The 17,774-nt window shown below is 43.8% G+C and overlaps 1 protein-coding gene across 1 annotated transcript in view; it reads left to right on the forward strand.

Moving 5' to 3' along the window:
- LOC125452049 (nucleolar transcription factor 1-like) overlaps window positions 1-17,774 on the forward strand; it is a 50,229-nt gene that overhangs the window by 17,205 nt on the left and 15,250 nt on the right. Inside the window, exons 7-13 of the mRNA XM_048529963.2 lie at window positions 1,675-1,795; window positions 7,095-7,205; window positions 7,581-7,708; window positions 8,298-8,439; window positions 13,317-13,358; window positions 13,659-13,811; window positions 17,094-17,237. Coding sequence (XP_048385920.1) covers window positions 1,675-1,795; window positions 7,095-7,205; window positions 7,581-7,708; window positions 8,298-8,439; window positions 13,317-13,358; window positions 13,659-13,811; window positions 17,094-17,237 — 841 coding nt within the window. The remainder of the gene's footprint in view (window positions 1-1,674; window positions 1,796-7,094; window positions 7,206-7,580; window positions 7,709-8,297; window positions 8,440-13,316; window positions 13,359-13,658; window positions 13,812-17,093; window positions 17,238-17,774) is intronic.

Genomic DNA, 17,774 nt, shown 5'->3' on the forward strand with positions numbered 1-17,774 from the left:
GTCCAAGAATAAACAAAAAAAAGAGAACAGTACTAACGTCAACAAAACACCAAACAGCTAGGCTTTATGTGGAATTGATGTTATATCATACTGAAGGAGATAATCTGTTGATCTAAACCACAACCCAATGAGACTCTGTGTGCATGTGTACGTCAGTGTGACCCATATCCCAGTACAAGTCAGTGTGTGTGGCAGTGGCTGGGTGTGGTGATTATGTACTGGAGTGAGAGTCAGTATGTGTGCGGTCCTGTACCCCAATGAGATTTGCTTTCAGTATAAGGGAGAATCATAGAATTGTTACTGTGCAGAAGGCAGCACGGTGGCTGAGTAGTTAGCACTGCTGCCTCAGCATCAGGGACCGAGACTGGGTTCCAACCTTGGGCAACTGTCTGTGTGGAGTTTGCATATTCTCCCTGTGTCTGCGTGGGTTTCCTCTGGGTGCATTGGTTTCCTCCCACAGTCTAAAGATGTGCAAGTTAGGTGGATTGGCCATGCTAAATTGCCCATAATGTTCAGGGATGTGTAGGTTAGGTGTATTAGCCATGGAAAATGCAGGATTACAGTGGTAGGATAGGCAGATGGGTCTGGGTGATTTGCTCACAGAGGGAGGCAGTGGCCTCATCGTAGTATTTCTGGACTGTTAATCCAGAGACCTAGATAATGTTTTGGGGACCTGGATTCAAATTCCTCCATGGCAGATGGTGAAATTTGAATTCAATAAATATCTGGAATTAAGAAGCTAAAATGATGACTGTGAATCCATTGTTGACTGTCGGAACAACCCATCTGTGTCACTAATGTCCGTTAGGGAAGGAAACTGCCATCCTTACCTGGTCTGGCCTACATGTGACTCCACTGCAATGTGGTTGACTCTTAACTGCCCTCTGGGCAATTAGGGATGGGCAATAAATGCTGCCCAGCCAGCAACGCCCTCATTCCATGAATGAATAAAAGAAAAACAAAGCTCTCCCGAGGGTCGGTGTGGACTTGTTGGGCTTAATGTGAGGGTTCAGTTTCCGATTCGTGGAGGGGGGCTGCTTGGCTGAACATGTACGCACTGTTTCTATTGTCTTGGGCCAATATCCTGCCTTTTCTCCATATCGCTGCTCACCATTTCTGTGCAAATAATCGTTCAATACTTGAACCTGCGTTTCCAGGCACTCGATTCCATCCCCTGTCTATATGCTGTGTGAAAAAGTTGTTTCTCACATTACCCTTGCTCCATATATGCATCATTTTAATCTGTGTCTCTTTCTTTTTAAACAAGTAGGAGCAGCTTCTCCCGATCAACTCAAACCAGCCCACTCATGATTTTAAAAAAAACCCTATCAAATTGCTTCTCCGCTGCCTTCTCTCCAGGGAGAACAGTCCTAACGTAGAATCTCTACAATGTGGAAACAGGCCATTTGGCTCAACAAGTCCACACCAACTCTCTGAAGACCTTTCTACCCAGATCTCTCCCCCTACTCTATCCCTGTAACCCAGCATTTCCAAGAGCTAACCCACCCAATTTACACAATCCTGAACAGTATATGGGTAATTGAGTATGACCAATCCACCTAACCTGTATGTCTTTGGATTTCAATTTATCTATATCACTGAAATAAAATGGGAAACTGATGAGGTAGGGTAGCGGCAATTATATTAATTTCTTTAAATTATTTGTGTTCCTAGGGATGAACATCCTGATCTCATTGAAGAACAGAGAAAATCAGATATTCCTGAAAAGCCAAAGACACCCCAGCAGTTATGGTATAATCATGAGAAAAAGGCATTCCTGAAAGCTCACCCTGAGGTAAAGGACACAATTCACTTGTATAGGTGAACTTGATAAATTTAGCCATCTTAATGTGCTCCCTGAATGTTGGATTGCTTCTTCCTTAGTCACCTTGCAGTTACATTTCAGATCTACATGAGTTATATCAATAATGTCATGTGGATTGGAGTTGTATTGAATGCAGACCTGGTGGATTTAAGACATTCCCTTTACTGCAGGTTATCGTGACCCAGTACATTTTGTTTGAAAATCAGCTGTCATCATAGTGTTTCTTCCTCTTGCCGGGTCACAAATTACTGTTCTTAGTTGCTTAACGTACAATGCCAGCATTCACTGCCCATTCCTGTTTGCACTTAAAAAGGTGATGGTGACCTGATCTGCTGCAGTCCATGTGCTGTAGGTTCACCCTCAATGCCCTTAGGCAGGAGTTCCAGGACTTTGACCTAGTGACAGCAAAGGAACAACGATATATTTCCAAGTCAGGATGGTGAGTGGCTTGGAAGTGGTGACATTCCCATGTATCTGCTGTCCTTGTCCTTCTACATAGAAACATTTTAAAAAAGGAAGCTGCCTTACACAGAAACATAGAAATTAGGAGCAGACCATTCAGCCCTTCATGCTTGCTCCATCATTCAGTATGATCATGATTGATCATTCTCCCACCTTCAACGTACCCCCTCCTCCTGGACACCACCGCAAGGCCTCCTACCCTCCTTCGACCTCTTCATCTCCAATTGTCATTGTGACATCAATCGCCTCAGCCTCTCCACCCCTCTCACCCACTCCAACCTCTCCCCTGCAGAACGGGCAGCCCTCTGCTCCCTCCACTCCAATCCCAACCTCATCATCAAACCCACAGACAAGGGATGCACAGTTGTATGGCGCACTGAACTCTACATCGCCGAGGCCAGACACCAACTCTCCGACACCACCTTCTTCCACCCCCTTGATCATGACCCCACCTCCGAGCACCAAACCAATATCTCCCAAACCGTCCAGAACCTCATCATGTCAGGTGACCTCCCATCCACAGCCTCCAAACTCATCGTTCCCCAACCCCACACTGCCCACTTCTATCTCCTTCCCAAAATCCACAAACCTGCCTGCCTGTTGACCCATTGTCTCTGCCTGCTCCTGCCCCACCGAACTCATCTCCACCTATCTGGACTCCATTTTCTCCCCCTTGGTCCAGGAACTCCCTACCTACGTCCGTGACACCACCCACACCCTCCACCGCCTCCAGAACTTCCCATTTCCCATTCCCCGGTCCCCAACACCTCATCTTCACCATGGACGTCCAGTCCCTATACACCTGCATTCCCCAGATGGCCTGAAGGCCTCATCTTCTTCCTGTCCCGCAGACCCAACCAGTCTCCCTCCACTGACACCGTCATCTGCTTAGCCGAACTCGTCCTCACCCTCAACAACTTCTCTTTCAATTCCTCCCACTTCCTACAGACAAAGTGGGTGGCCATGGGTTCCCGCATGGGACCAAGCTATGCCTACCTCTTTGTAGGTTATGTGGAACAGTCCCTCTTCTGCACCTACACTGGCCCCAAACCCCACCTCTTCCTCCATTACGTTGATGACTGTATCGGCACCGCCTCTTGCTCCCAAGAGGAGCTCGAACAGTTCATCCACTTCACCAACACCTTCCACCCTAGCCTTAAGTTCACGTGCACCATCTCTAATACCTCTCTCTCCTTCCTGGACCTCTCTGTCTTCATCTCTGGCAACCATTTAGAAACCAATATCCATTTCAAGCCCACCGACTCCCACAGCTACCTAGAATACACCTCCTCCCACCCAATCTCCTGCAAAAATGCCATCCCCTATCCCTATTCGCATCTGCTCCCAGGATGAGGCACTCCACTTCCGTACATCTCAAATGTCCTCATTTTTCAAGGACCTCAGCTTCTCCTCCTCAGTGGTTGAGAACGCCCTCGACCGTGTCTCCTGCATTTCCTGCAACTCATCCCTCACACCCCACCCCCGCAATAAAAACCAAAACAGAATCCCCCTCGTTCTCACACACCACCCCACCAACCTCCGGATCCAACGCATCAGCCATCTGCAATCTGACCCCACCACCGAAGACATTTTTCCCTCCCCACCCTTATCTGCTTTCCGGAGAGACCACTCACTCCGGAGCTCCCTTGTTCGCTCCACACTGCCCTCTAACCCCACCACACCCGGCACTTTCCCCTGCAACCGCAGGAAATGCCACACCTGCCGCCACACCTCCCCCATCACCCCCATCCCCGGCCCCAAGACGTTCCACATCAAGCAGATGTTCACCTGCACATCTGCTAATGTGGTATATTGGATCTTCTGTTCCTGTTGTGGCTTCCTCTACATGGGGAAAACCAAGCAGAGGCTTGGGCACCACTTTGCAGAACACCTGCGCTCGGTTCGTACTAAACAACTGCACCTCCCAGTCGTGAACCATTTCAACTTCCCCTCCCGTTCCTCAGATGACATGTCCATCCTGGGCCTCCTGCAGTGCCACAATGATGCCACCCGAAGGTTGCAGGAACAGCAACTCATATTCCGCTTGGGAGCCCTGCAGCCCAATGGTATCAATGTGGACTTCACCAGCTTCAAAATCTCCCCTCCCCCCACCGCATCCCAAAACCAGCCCAGCTCATCCCTGCCTCCCTAACTTGTCCTTCCTCCCACCTATCCCCTCCTCCCACCTCAAGCCCCACCCCCATCTCCTACCTACAAACCTCACCCCACCTCCTTGACCTGTCTGTCCTCCCTAGACTGACTTATCTCCTCCCTACCTCCCCACCTACACTCACCTTTACTGGCTCCATCCCCACCTCTTTAACATGTCTGTCTCCTCTCCACCTATCTCCTCCTGTATCCATCTCCTATCCACCTCCCCCTATCTCCCTATTTATTTCAGAATCCTGGTCCCCTCCCCCATTTCTGAGGAAGGGTCTAGACCCGAAATGTCAGTCTTCCTGCTCCTGTGCTGCTGCTTGGCCTGCTGTGTTCATCCAGCTCTACACCTTGTTATCTTTCATTCAACCCTGTTCTTACTTTCTCCCTGTACCCTATGATCATTTCAGCCTTAAAAACTAGTTCTAAATCTTTAAAACATTCATTTCTTTTGGTCACAACTGCTTTCTGTTGAAGAGAATTCCACAATTTATTACTCACGTGGTGAAGAAATTTCTCCTCATCTGAGTCGTAAATGGCTCATCCTTATCCTTAAACTGTGACCCCCAGTCTGGACTCGCCTGTCATCAGGAACATCCTTCCTGCATTTCCTCTTTGTTGAGGGTAATTCACCACAAATTACTGTCTAATTCAGCTCCTTGTTAGGAAATCTGACAATCAAGTACTGAAACAATAATTCAAACTTTATTGCATGTAGCAACCAGAACAAGACCCCTCAAGTAAGCAAGAATAAGCCTGCAACCCAATTTAGCTGTTATCCGATTAATTGTGAAATGTGACCAGGACTTCAGCCAATGGGGATCTGTCTCTGGAAGTTTCCAATGTTCGGACCTTCTGCAGTGTTGTTCTTTAAAGTTCTGCTGTTGAGTTATTCTGGTGTTCGATTCTTATGTAGATTTTTCTCCTTCAGTCGCTTGATGTGTTGATTTCTTTTAAGTCTTTCCTCGAGTTACTGCAAGACTGCAGCTGGCTTCCTTTTCAAAAGTAATTTCTTTATTTCTTGTTACATTTGGCCTTAACTGTCTGTTTGAAGACACAGCTTTCCTGTAGTTCACACCTTAAATTCTTCTGCAGAGTAATCAGTTATCCATGTGGCATAAAGCAGCCAATTTGCCAGGCAGGTGTCAAAGCACTTTGATTATGAAATCTCAGTAAGATGTGGCTAATTATTTGAGTCTCTGTGTAACAGCTTTTCTTTGTTTCTTGACAGCTAATTCCAGACAGAGTTAGTGCTGTGTGCAATAGCTTGTCTATTGTTGATTCATCCAATCCATGAATAGTAATTAAAATTCTGAAGTCTATAATGTCACACCTGCCTAGTCCTGTTAGAATTTTATAGGTTTCTATGCAATTATCCCCCCTTCTATATTTCAGGGAATAAAATCCTAACTGCTTCAGTCTCTTGTCATATGCTATTCCTGCTATCCCAGAATGATCGAACTCAGTCTGGGATTTGGAAGGTGCTGACTAAGGAGCCTTGGCAAATTTCTACATTCAACCTTGTAGATTGTACACATTGCTGCTACTGAGCGTCAGCGGTGGAGGCGGCGAGTGTTTGTGGATGGGTGCCAATCAAGCGGGCCACTTAGTTCTGCGTGGAAACTTGAATGTTGATTGGAGCTTCACTGCTAACTTGTACCTTGTTGATGGAGAGGCATTGAGCAATCAGAACTTTCATTGTTTGCTGAAGAATTCCGAGCCTTCGACCTATTCTCGTAGTCCCTGTATTTACATAGCTAGTCCAGTTCAGTTTCTGGTCAACCCCCAGGAAGATTATAGTGAGAGATTTGGTGATGGTAATGCCATTGAACGTTAGCTTCTTGCTGGAGATGGCTTATGCCTGATATTTGTGTGGTGCAAGCGTTACTTGCCACTTTATCAGCCCAAGCCTGAATATTGTCCAAGTCTTACCACATTTGGACTCTGATTGCTTCCCCATCTTTGGATCCCTTCTCCTTTTTGTTTTCCTCCCTCAACCCCTCTCCTGCAATTTATCCTGTAAGAATTCTGTAGGTTTCAAAGCAACCACCTATTCACCTATTCTAACAAGCGCAGCAGGACATCTTCACTCCAACCCTCTAGAATAAATCAAAACCAAAAGAGCATATTATGTCTGAGTGACTGCCTTAAGGTAGCACTGTCAATAATGATGAAGATTAGATTGATAACGTGAAAGTTAGTCTGGTTGTATTCGCCCTGCTTTTCACAAACAGGCCATACCTAGGCTGTCATTCTGCATAAAAACCAAAAGAACTGTGGATGCTGTAAAACGTTTGAGTTCTGAGGAAGGGTCACCAGACCTGAAACATTAACTCTGAATTTTTTCTTCACAGCTACTGCCAGACCTGCTGAGCTTTTCCAGCTACTGCTGTTTTTGTACCACCATTCTACATGCTGGCTAGATGCAGTAGGATAATCTGGATATGGGCTAATTCTAAAGCATAAGTCTTCAGTACAATTGCTGGAACGTTGTTAGCCTAAAGTCCTTGTAGTGTCCAGTGATAGCAGGTGGAGTGATTGAATTGGCTGAATCGCCAACTGTCTTCCGGTACCTTTGACCCTGTATGATCTGAGTTCGGATTCAAATTCAAAGGATGACACTCATTTATTGCTGTGTTTCCGTTTTCAGGTGAGCCCAAAGGAGCTAAAGGATGCCCTTCGCAGACAGTGGTCACAGCTATCTGATAAAAAGAGGCTGAAGTGGATCAGCAAAGCCCTGGAGCTGCAGAAAGAGTACGAGGTAATGATACTAATCACCAGGCGACTATTGTCGAAATACATCATTGTTAAATGTGAGATGCAGAGAAAAACAACAACAGAACCTTTGGAGGATCAGTGCAGAGGGACTACTGCACTATGCACTATCAGAGGACCAGTGTTGACAGATTTATTGATGGAGAGCTGCAGTTTTTGACGTGGAATATTCCAAATTAAATGTTAAACCAAGGATCTCTGATTTCTCCCAACCTGACATAAAATATCTTTGGCCAGTATTTGGAAGACCATCATGGGAAATCTCCCTGTTCTCCTGACCAACATTTATACATTAAATAAGTTTATAAGCACAATAATTTTAACAGACAGTTCATGAGACTTTATTCTGAATTTTTTTTAGGCATCAATGAGGGTTTACGTGGAAGCTCACCCAGAACTGAACTTTGAAGAGCCTGTCAAGTCGATTCTAACCAAAGCTGAGAGACAGCTGAAAGATAAATTTGATGGACGTCCTACAAAGCCACCACCGTGCGTATTCTTTACTCCTCACTCGCTCCAGTTCTCACTGGGCTTTACAGGCCCACTAATTGTCCTTGGCTACAGCTCCGTATAGTCAGCAGTTGGTGATCAGGAGCAGGGAGTCTTGTTGATTTGTCATTTTATTAAGTTTTCCGAATCCAGAACCCAAGCTGTATGAAGTACTTTAGTATTCCTTTAGTTACAGCTGGCACCTAGTGTCGGGAATCCAAACTGAATTACAGGTCAGGGTTAGAGAGAGAGTAAAGCGATCTCTACACTGTCCCCGTCAAACACTCCAGGACAGCAACACCAAGGGGTTAGATAGAGAGTAAAGCTCTCTCTGTATTGTCACCCATTAAACATTTCTAGAACAAATGCAACATAGAGTTAGGTACAGAGTAAACCTCTGTCTATACTCTTCCCATCAACTAGTTCCCAGACAGATACAACATAGGGTTAGATATAAGTGTAAAGCACCCTCTACACGGCTTCCACCGAACAGTCCCAGGACAGGGACAGCATGGGGTTAGACACAGAGTAAAATCTGAAGTGCTGTGCTGCTCTCAGGCTGAAGATCTGAATCTTGTTCTTACTGCAGGAATGGGTACTCGTTGTACTGTGCAGAACTGATGGTTAACATGAAAGATGTTCCCAGCACTGAGCGTATGGTGCTATGCAGCAAGCAGTGGAAGGTCATGTCACAGAAAGAGAAGGATACTTACCAGAAACGCTGTGAACAGGTGAGAGACAAACTCCTTCACAGTTTTCTGAATTCAACAGTTTGGCAGTTCAGACAGTGGCACACAGGAATGTCATTGGACCAGCAAACTGGCTTTTCATAACTAAAGCACAGGCTAATGAACATAACATAGGAAATAGCAGCAGGAGTAGGACATTCAGCATATTGAACCTTCTGCACCATTCAATAAAATTATACAGGATCATCTCCCTCAGTGCCAAGTTCCTGCACTCTCCCATACCCTTTAATATCATGAATATTGAGAAATCTATTACTGTCTTTTGTGAATGTATTCAATGATTGAGCTATGACCAGAATTTCAAAGATTCACCACCTTCTGAGTGAAAGGTTTTCTCCTCATCAGAGTTTTGAGTAGTTTGCCATTTATTCTGAGATTGTATGATCATAGATAGTAAAACATAGGAGCAAAGTAGGCCATTCACCCCATCAAGTCAGCTGCTCCACAACATTAGATCATGGCTGATCTGATAATCCTCAACTCCCACTTTCTTGCCTTATCCCCATAATACTTGATTCCTTTAATGTTTTGAAATCTGTCAATCCTTGCATTGACCGCCATCTGCAGTAAAGAATTCCATAAATTGACTACCATCTGATAAAAGAAATCTTCAACCCTGTCTTAAATGGGTAACTCATTATTTTGAGTTTGGGTCTTCTGGTCCTAGACTCCCTCAACTGGAAAACATTCCTACACCTAGCCTGCCATATCCTGTAAAACTTATTTCAATAAGGCTGCCTCTCATTTTTCCAAACTGTAATGAGTACAGGCCTAACTAACTCTCCTCAGAGTAAATCCCTCCATTACCGGGATCAACTGAATGAATCTTCTCTGGACTGTCCCAATACCAGTATATCTTTCCTTTAGTAAGGAACTAAAACTATACACAGCATTCCAGCTGTTGCCTGATTAATGTCTTGTATAGTTTTATCAAAATCCCTACTTCTATACTCCATTCGCTTTGAAATAAGGGCCAGCATTCCATTTGCTGTCTGGTGAATTTGGATGCTAACGTTTTTGTGATTTATGCACTGGAACCCCAGATCTCTGTCAACTGCAGTGCTTTGCATTCTTTACACATTTAAATAATATTTAGCTCTTCTGTTTGCCTAGCTCATATTTCCCTACAATAAAATCCATTCCGAGTTATGACCAGTCCTTAGAGTCAAAAAAAACTGTAGATGTTGGAACCCAAGATAGACAAACGGGAGGGAGCAGTCAACGTTTCGGGTATTGCAAGATAATAAAATGTGAGGCTGGATGAACACAGCAGGCCAAGCAGCATCTCAGGAGCACAAAAGCTGACGTTTCGGGCCTAGACCCTTCATCAGAGAGGGGGATGGGGAGAGGGAACTGGAATAAATAGGGAGAGAGGGGGAGGCGGACCGAAGATGGAGAGTAAAGAAGATAGGTGGAGAGAGTGTAGGTGGGGAGGTAGGGAGGGGATAGGTCAGTCCAGGGAAGACGGATTGCCCTTCTTTTGGACTTAACCTGACTATATCCCTCTGCAGACTCTTTGTCATCCTCATCACTTGCCTTCCCATCTATTTTGGGGCATCTATAAACTTGGCTACAGTAGATTCACTTGCCTCATCCAAAGTCATGAATATATATTGTACATAATTGTAACCCCAGGACTGATCCCTGTGGCACTCCACTAGTAAACATATTACCTGAAAATGGTCCCTTTATGCCTGCTGTCTATCTTCTATCCATGCTAATGTATTACCCCATACTCTTATCTTAAGTAACTTTATGTGTAGTACCTCAATGAACGTCTTTTGGAGATCCACATATATTGTATCTACTGATACCCTTTATCCTGTCTGTTACCTCCTCAAAGAACTGTAATAAAATTTGTTAGACGTGATCTCCTGTTCATGAAGCCAAGCTGACTCTGCTGGATTGTATTATGTATTTCTAAATGCTCTGCTACTGTATACTTTATGACAGACTCTGATGTTTTTCCAATGAAACATGTTAGGCCTTTTGTAACCTTTTTTGTGATCTCTATCCTTTTTGAATGAGGGAGTTGGCAATTTTCCAATCCTTCTGAGGAATTTCCAGAATCTGAGGATTACCACCAGTGCATTCATTATCTCTATAGCTACTCCCACTAAAATCCTAGAAAGTAACCTTCAGTTTGGAGGACTTCTTAGCCTTTAGCCCCATTAGTTTCCTTGGCACTTCTTGTGGTTGATACTTAGCCCCTTGAATATTTAGTAATTTTGGAATGTTATAGTGTCTTCTCCTGTGAAGACCAATGTAAAATATGTGTTCAACTCCTTATCATTTCCTGGCTTCCATTATTATTTCCCCACCCGCATTCTCTAATGGACTGATGTTCACTGTTGACTTTAACTTCCTTCTTTTAATGCCTCTCCTTGATCCATCCCTTCATAGACTGTGTCTCAAAGTCTCACTGTCAGCCCAATCCTGTATTATGTGTTCAACTAGATGGGGAAATGAATACCATGCTGCCATTATTACACATAGCTTAAGAACCAACTTAAGGAAATAGTTTAGAGATCAAAGTGATTTGCTATTTCACTCAATAATTCAGGTACTGTGTTCTGTTATCATTAGAACAGAACAACTACTGGAGTCAAACAGAGCAGAAAGGAAAATACCAATAAAACTGCAGAAGTCAGAAACAGAAATTGCTGGAAAAGCTCAGCAGGTCTGACAGCATTTGTGGAGAGAAATCAGAGTTAACATTTTAGATTGTGTGACCTTTTACCAGAACTTAGCAGAAAGGAAGATGGTTGTGGCTGGAGGTCAGTCATCTCAACTCCAGGACATCTCTCAATTACTTTCCCTCCATCTTAAGACCAGAAGTGGGGATGGCCGCCAATGATTGCAGAGTGTTCAGCACCATTTGCAACTGCACAGATACCGCAACAGTCCATATCCAAGTCATCAAATCTGGATAATATCCAGAATCCAAGGTCTGTGAAATCAGTTGTGTGTTCCCATAATTAGGTCTGACACCCAGTGTCTTGAACCCAAACTGGATTACACCTCAGAGTTAGAGAGAGAGTGACACTTCCTCAGATATTGAAACAGTCTATGCATCAAGATCTGGATAATACCCAGAACTTAAGTTTGAGCTTTGATCAGTTTTGATCTAAGTGGAAGTAACATTCATGCCAACAAAAGCCAGTCAATGACTATTTCCAACAAGTGAGAATGCTTTGTCTTTTGACATTCAATGGCATCATCGTCACTGAATCCAATGCTGTCAATATCCTCAGAGTTGCCAATGACCAGAAACTGAATCGGACTCATCCTACACATACATATAAAAACAGTGGCTAAATGATCAGCTCAGAAGCTAGGAACACTATAGCAAGTAATTCACCTCCTGACTCCCCAAAACCTGTCAACCATCTATAAAGCACAAGTCAAGTGCACGATGGAATACTCTCCATTTGTTAGATAAACGCAGCTGCAACAACAGTCAAGGCTTTACACCATCCGGGTCAAGCAATCCACTTGATTGGCGTCACATCCGCAAGCATCCATTCCTCCACACCCACACTCAGTAGCAGCAATGTTTACCACCTGCAAGATGCATTCAGTAGCTCAGCAAGGCTCCTAAAATTTTGAACTCCACCTCACATTGTCTTTGTGAGTTCTGCCTCTCACTACGCTCTGGAGAAAAAGTATTTTCTGGAATTCACGTGGAACTTGATAATGAATGTTTTAGATTTTCAGACCAAAGATATGCAGGTTACATGGATTTGGTGTGCTAAATTGCCCATAGTGTCCAAGGATGTGCAGGCTGGGTGCATTTAGCCATGGGATATGCAGGGCTACAGGGATAGAGTAGAGGGGTGGGTCTGGGTGGGATGCTCTTTGAGGGTCATTGTGGACATGAGGTACTGAATGGTCGGCTTCCACACTGCAGGGATTCTGTGATTTATGGCCTTGGCTTTGCTCTTAGCTGCAAGTGAAGCTGATTGTGTCTGTCCTATTGAATTGTTTCATAATTTTAAAGATTTCTGTTAGCTGATTCTTCTGGTTTTTTTAACAGAGAGTCCCAACGTATTCATTCTTTCTGGTAAATATATCCTGTCGGTTATCATGGAAATAATTGGTATCTCTCCTGTTCCCAATAACCTTTTACTATTTTAAAAATTTGATCATGGATTGATGGCATCGTTGGTAAGGCCAGTGTTTATTGCTTGCCCACCCCCCAATTAGAAACATAGAAATGTTGAATATAGGTCCAGCACTTTGAGCCTGCTTCGCTATTCAGTATGACTATGGCTCCTCATCCAATTCATTACCCTGTTCCCACTTTCCCAGATCTGTTGCTACCTCAAGCCCTAAGAACAACATCTACATCTTTCTTGAATGCCATCACTGTTTTGGCCTCAACTGGCGCACCACTGTCAGGGTGAAGAGGTTCCACCCCAACTCTGTCTGAAAGTCCTATCCTCGGACTGTGACCCCTGGCTCTGCACTCCCGGGTCATCAGGAGCATCCTTCCTGCATCTACCTATATCCTGTCATGTCCTGTTAAAATCTTAAATATTTTCCAGGAGGTATTCTCTTCCCCCTTACTCCCACCACCACCACCTTTACATAGGCCAGACCAGGTAAGTTCAGCAAATTTTCTTCTGTCAAGGACGTGAGTGAACCACATGGGTTTTCATGACAATCAATTCACAGTCATTGTGAACCAAGGCTATACTTAGAATTTCAAATTTGTGAATTGAATTTCAATTACACCAATGCCATGGAGGGATTTAACCCAAAAGCATGACCTCTTGTCTCTCAATTACCATCCAGTGACACTATAACATTGACATAATTTCATAAATTGATCCTTCTCATTTATGATTCTTCCACAGAAAAAAAAGCTTTACGAGACAGAGATGCAGCGATTTCTTGAAGTGAGTAAATGGTGTTTCCTGTGATGTTGGCATCTGCATTCTAAACTGTGCTGTACCTGACCTGGGAGTATTTAATCGGGACTGTGTGGAGGGATCTTTACTCTGTATTTGTGACTGTTGTGTCGACCTTCTTTGATGGGGGACAGCGTGGGGAGATTTACTCATGTGTTTGTATGGTATGTGTGTCACTCTATTATTCAGCATCTTTTCATGCATTGTCAGCTTCCAGCTACGCGCCCCCTCTAGAGTTTATGTTTTGTTTGGTAAATTAATATTCATGCTGAAATGTTACTATTTCAGAGTCTCCCAGATGAAGAGCGGGAGAGGGTGTTACAGGAGGAGAAGATTGGAGGCAGCAAAATAACAAGCAATGTAACAACAAACGCACAGAATAATGGCCCTCAGCGAACAAAACCTGGCAGCCCCACTTCACCAGCCTCACCAACCAGCAAGGTCAGTCCCAGATGGCACAGGTGGGAGCATGAAGGGCCAAACAGCTATTCGCTCTTCAGTCACATTGTGGCCAATCGTTGACCAACTCATCAAATATCCTTTGGTCCGTACACGACAAAACCTCCATTAGTCCCAGTCCCAGTCCCAAAAGTTTCAACCACATTTGGAGAATTGTGTTTGGTTCTGGGCACCTTATTTAAGGAACGTGGTTAAAGACCTGAAGAAGTGCAAAGGAGATTTACTGGAATGATACCAGGAATGAATGTTTTTAGATACAAAGTGAGATTAGAGAGATTGGGTTTATTCTCCTTGGAGCAGAGATTAAGAGGAACCTTATTGAGGTGCTCAAAATTCTGAACAGTTTTGACAGGCTAAAGAAGAATATTCTGTTTCCACTAATTGGTATGTCAGTAACTAGGGATCACAATTTCAAAGCAGTCAGCAAGAGAGCTAAGAGTGCGATGAGAAAAAACTTCTTTACTCAGAGTTGTTAGGTTTGTGAATGTGCTGCCTAGGAGAGTGGTGGAGGCAGATTCTATAGGAGATTTCAAAAGAGCTGGATATATATCTGAAAGTGATGAATTTAGGCTATAGAGATAGGGCTAGAGGATGGAACTAGCTGGGTAGCTTGTTCGGGAGCTGGTTAAGGCACAATGAGTCAAATGGCCTCCTTCTGTACTATAAATTTCTGTTTCTGATCAACCCCCAGCATACAAACATACTTTGCCCATCGAGCATGCTCCAACGTTTAGTGAGATAGTGGCAGATCTGATTGTAACCTTGACTCCACATTGCTGCCTTCCCCAATAATCTTTTACCATTTCCTTACCAAGTATCTATCTTCATCATCCACAACTTTTCCAGTTTGTGGTTCAGGGTGGTGACAGCAGAGTGTTCCAGGCTTTTATTCCCTTTGCTTGAGGAAGGGCTTTGTGATATCAGCACTAAACAACCTGGCTTGACTTTTGAGTCTATACCACCTTGTCCTGGACTTTAATTCCCCAGTGCACCCTTTCAACTCTTTATTGATTGATCTACATTAGATTACCTGCCTGCATTCTAAATTAAATGAAAGCAATGTTTATTAAGACAGTTCTCATAAGTTAACCTATTAAACGCTGTCCTATTCTGATGAATCTGCACTGCACCCTCTCCAAGTTGATTCTGAGGTGTGATGTGCACAATTGAACCTGGAAGTATTCTCTGAGAATTTTGCAGTTATGGAACATTGCCTCAGAAGCTGGCAGAGGGAAACATACAATATTTTTGAGTAGTTAGATTCTTGTTAGGCAATGGAATCTAATTTGTCAGAGGTTCCTGCAGTTTGGCTCTTTGACAAAGGTTCTCAATAGCCATTACTTCTATCAGTTTGTATAAGAATATTTTGGAGATCTTACAAAGGTGAAGCAAGTGTTAAGTGTCCTCTAATTCTGGACTGAGCCAAACAGGATCCATCCTTTCCATACCTAGCGTACCATTTAAAGATGTTATGATCTCCACTCTTACACCCTCCCTCCCCCCCCCCCCCGCCCCACCAACTGCCCCGTCTAAATTGCCAGCCTTTCATTTAAAAAAACCCACTCATTTCAGGTATCTCGTAAACCTCCTGTGAACTGCCTACATTGCATTTGTGTACTTAACTAAGGAGACCAAACCTGCCTGCAGGACTTAAGATGTGGTTTTGAAAATGTCCTGTGTAACTGAAGCATGACTTCTTTACCTTGATAGAACAAAAACAGAAGTTGAACAGTTCTGAGGAGGGGTCACAGGACCCTAAGCATTAACTCTGACTTTTCTTCACAGATGCTGCCAGACTCGCAGTGCTTTTCCAGCAAGTTCTGTTTTTGTTCTTGATTCACAGCAGCTGGAGTTCTTTCTGTTTGTTCCCATACTTTTATGTTGCTTAAAAACAGCATGTCTTGTTGAAGATTTCATTAGCATTCATCAGGACAGTTCACAAAAACAAACCCATTCAAGAGGAAAACCAACGTACATACTGCATGAGAGGAGAATGCTGATTGGTTGACAAGTGGCCTTTGATTGTTAGAGGTGTTGCCTTGGAGAATGTGCTGATTGACAGTTAACTGTCGGGCTTTGTTTAAAATTTAAATCCAGCAGGTTAACTTTGATTGATCAGGACATTGTCCTGAGATATGAACTAGTCACTGGCTGCTACCTAGTTTGTTGAGTTGAAACAGTATTGTGCATGTTGTTTCTGTCTGCCGATGAGCGAGCACCACACTTTACACCCTGCAAACACTACTGAATGTGGGACAAAGTAAGCCCATTAATTTTTTTTAACACTTTTCGTTTTCCACTGATACTAATCTCCTTCAGTTCCTCGTTCCCAAAACATTGTTGCTTTTCTAGCATTTTTGGGAAGCTATTTTGCACATTCTTCTGTAAAGATAGAACAAGAGTTCTGCCAATCCCATGATCTCCACTAGGGATACCAGCTTGGGCCATTTAAGACTGAAGTGAGGAGCAATTTCTTCACCCAGGGAGTGGTGAGCTGTGGGATTTTTTTTAGTGCGTTATTCATTCAGGCCGCCTATGTGTAGCTGGTTAGGCCAGCATTTATTGTCCATCCCTAACTGATAAGAGTCAACCACATTGCTGTGGATCTGGACTCACGTGTAGACTAGATTGGCTAAGAATGGCAGATTTCCTTCCCTAAAGGTGCCAGATTGTTCCACAGTGACCATTCAATTTAGCTTCTTATTCCAAGATTTTTATTGAATTCAGATTTTCACCATCTTCTGTGATGGCATTCAACCTCATGGCCCAGAGCATTAACTTGGGCTTCTGGATTATGAGCCCAGTGATTTTACCATCTCCCCAGTTCTCTGCCATAGGAATTGGTTCAGGCTAAGACATTGAATGTTTTAAAGAGGATTTAATGATAGTTCTTAGAGCTAAAGGAATCAAAAGGTATGAGGTGAAAGTGGGAATAGCGTGCTGAGTTGGCTGATCAGGCATGATCGTATTGAATGGTGCAGTGGGTTTGATGGGCTGAGTGGCCAACTCCTGCTTCTATTTTTGATGATTCTGTGTTTGTGGAGAAAATGGAGTGAGACTGATTAAGGGAGTAGAAATTCTAAATGTGAAGTGATGCTGCCTATTTTTGTTCTTTCCATCAGAGAGTTTGTTGGCAGGAGCAGGCCAATCTGGCCCCATTGAGTTCAGTCTTATTATTAGCTGCCTACCTTGCATTTTGAAAGCCGCACATGATGGGTCATGCAATCTTATCCTTTTCAGCAATTGTTTTTCTCTTTTTTTCAGAGTGTTCCTGAGCGTCCACAGCAGCCCATCTCTGCCATGTTCCTTTTCTTCCAAGAGAAACGAAAGGACAATCCCAATCTAACAGAGAGCGAGCTTACTCGGCAGCTGGCCAGGATGTGGAATGAGTTGTCAGAGAGAAAGAGGGTGAGGATATTAACCCAGTGCTGAAGGAAGCGTTTGAGTTAAAAAATACACAATGCTGGAGAAACTGGCAGCATCTGTGAACAGAGAAGCAAAGCAAACTTTTCAAGACTAAATAAATACGTTGCCTTTGTCCGATTGAGATCAGGGAGTTTGGAAGTGATGTTTGTGATTTTACTTTACCCTGATCGATAATAAAAAGTTTCAGCAGCAGATTTTCATTTTGTTAATTGCCTTGTTTGGATTCTTGTTCTTCCTCTCTGTTATTTAGCCTGTAGTGAGTGTCAGTCAGGTCAGAGCACCAAGTGGTTTTTACTGCTAATTCTGGCTGTCTCCTCCCAGCAGTTTAGTTCCCTCTCTAACATGCTGACATCCGTATGGATAAAAACCTTGTGGCTAAATCCAGAGATAAGCAAGAACTGCAGGTGCTGGAATCAGAGACAACACAGTGTGGAGCTGGAGGAACACAGCAAGCCAGGCAGCATCAGGAAAGTTGACGAATTGGGTCAGGACCCTTCTGACCTAAAACATTAACTTTTC

Source organism: Stegostoma tigrinum, chromosome 5 (assembly GCF_030684315.1).
Source record: "Stegostoma tigrinum isolate sSteTig4 chromosome 5, sSteTig4.hap1, whole genome shotgun sequence".
Taxonomy (NCBI): Eukaryota; Metazoa; Chordata; class Chondrichthyes; order Orectolobiformes; family Stegostomatidae; genus Stegostoma; species Stegostoma tigrinum.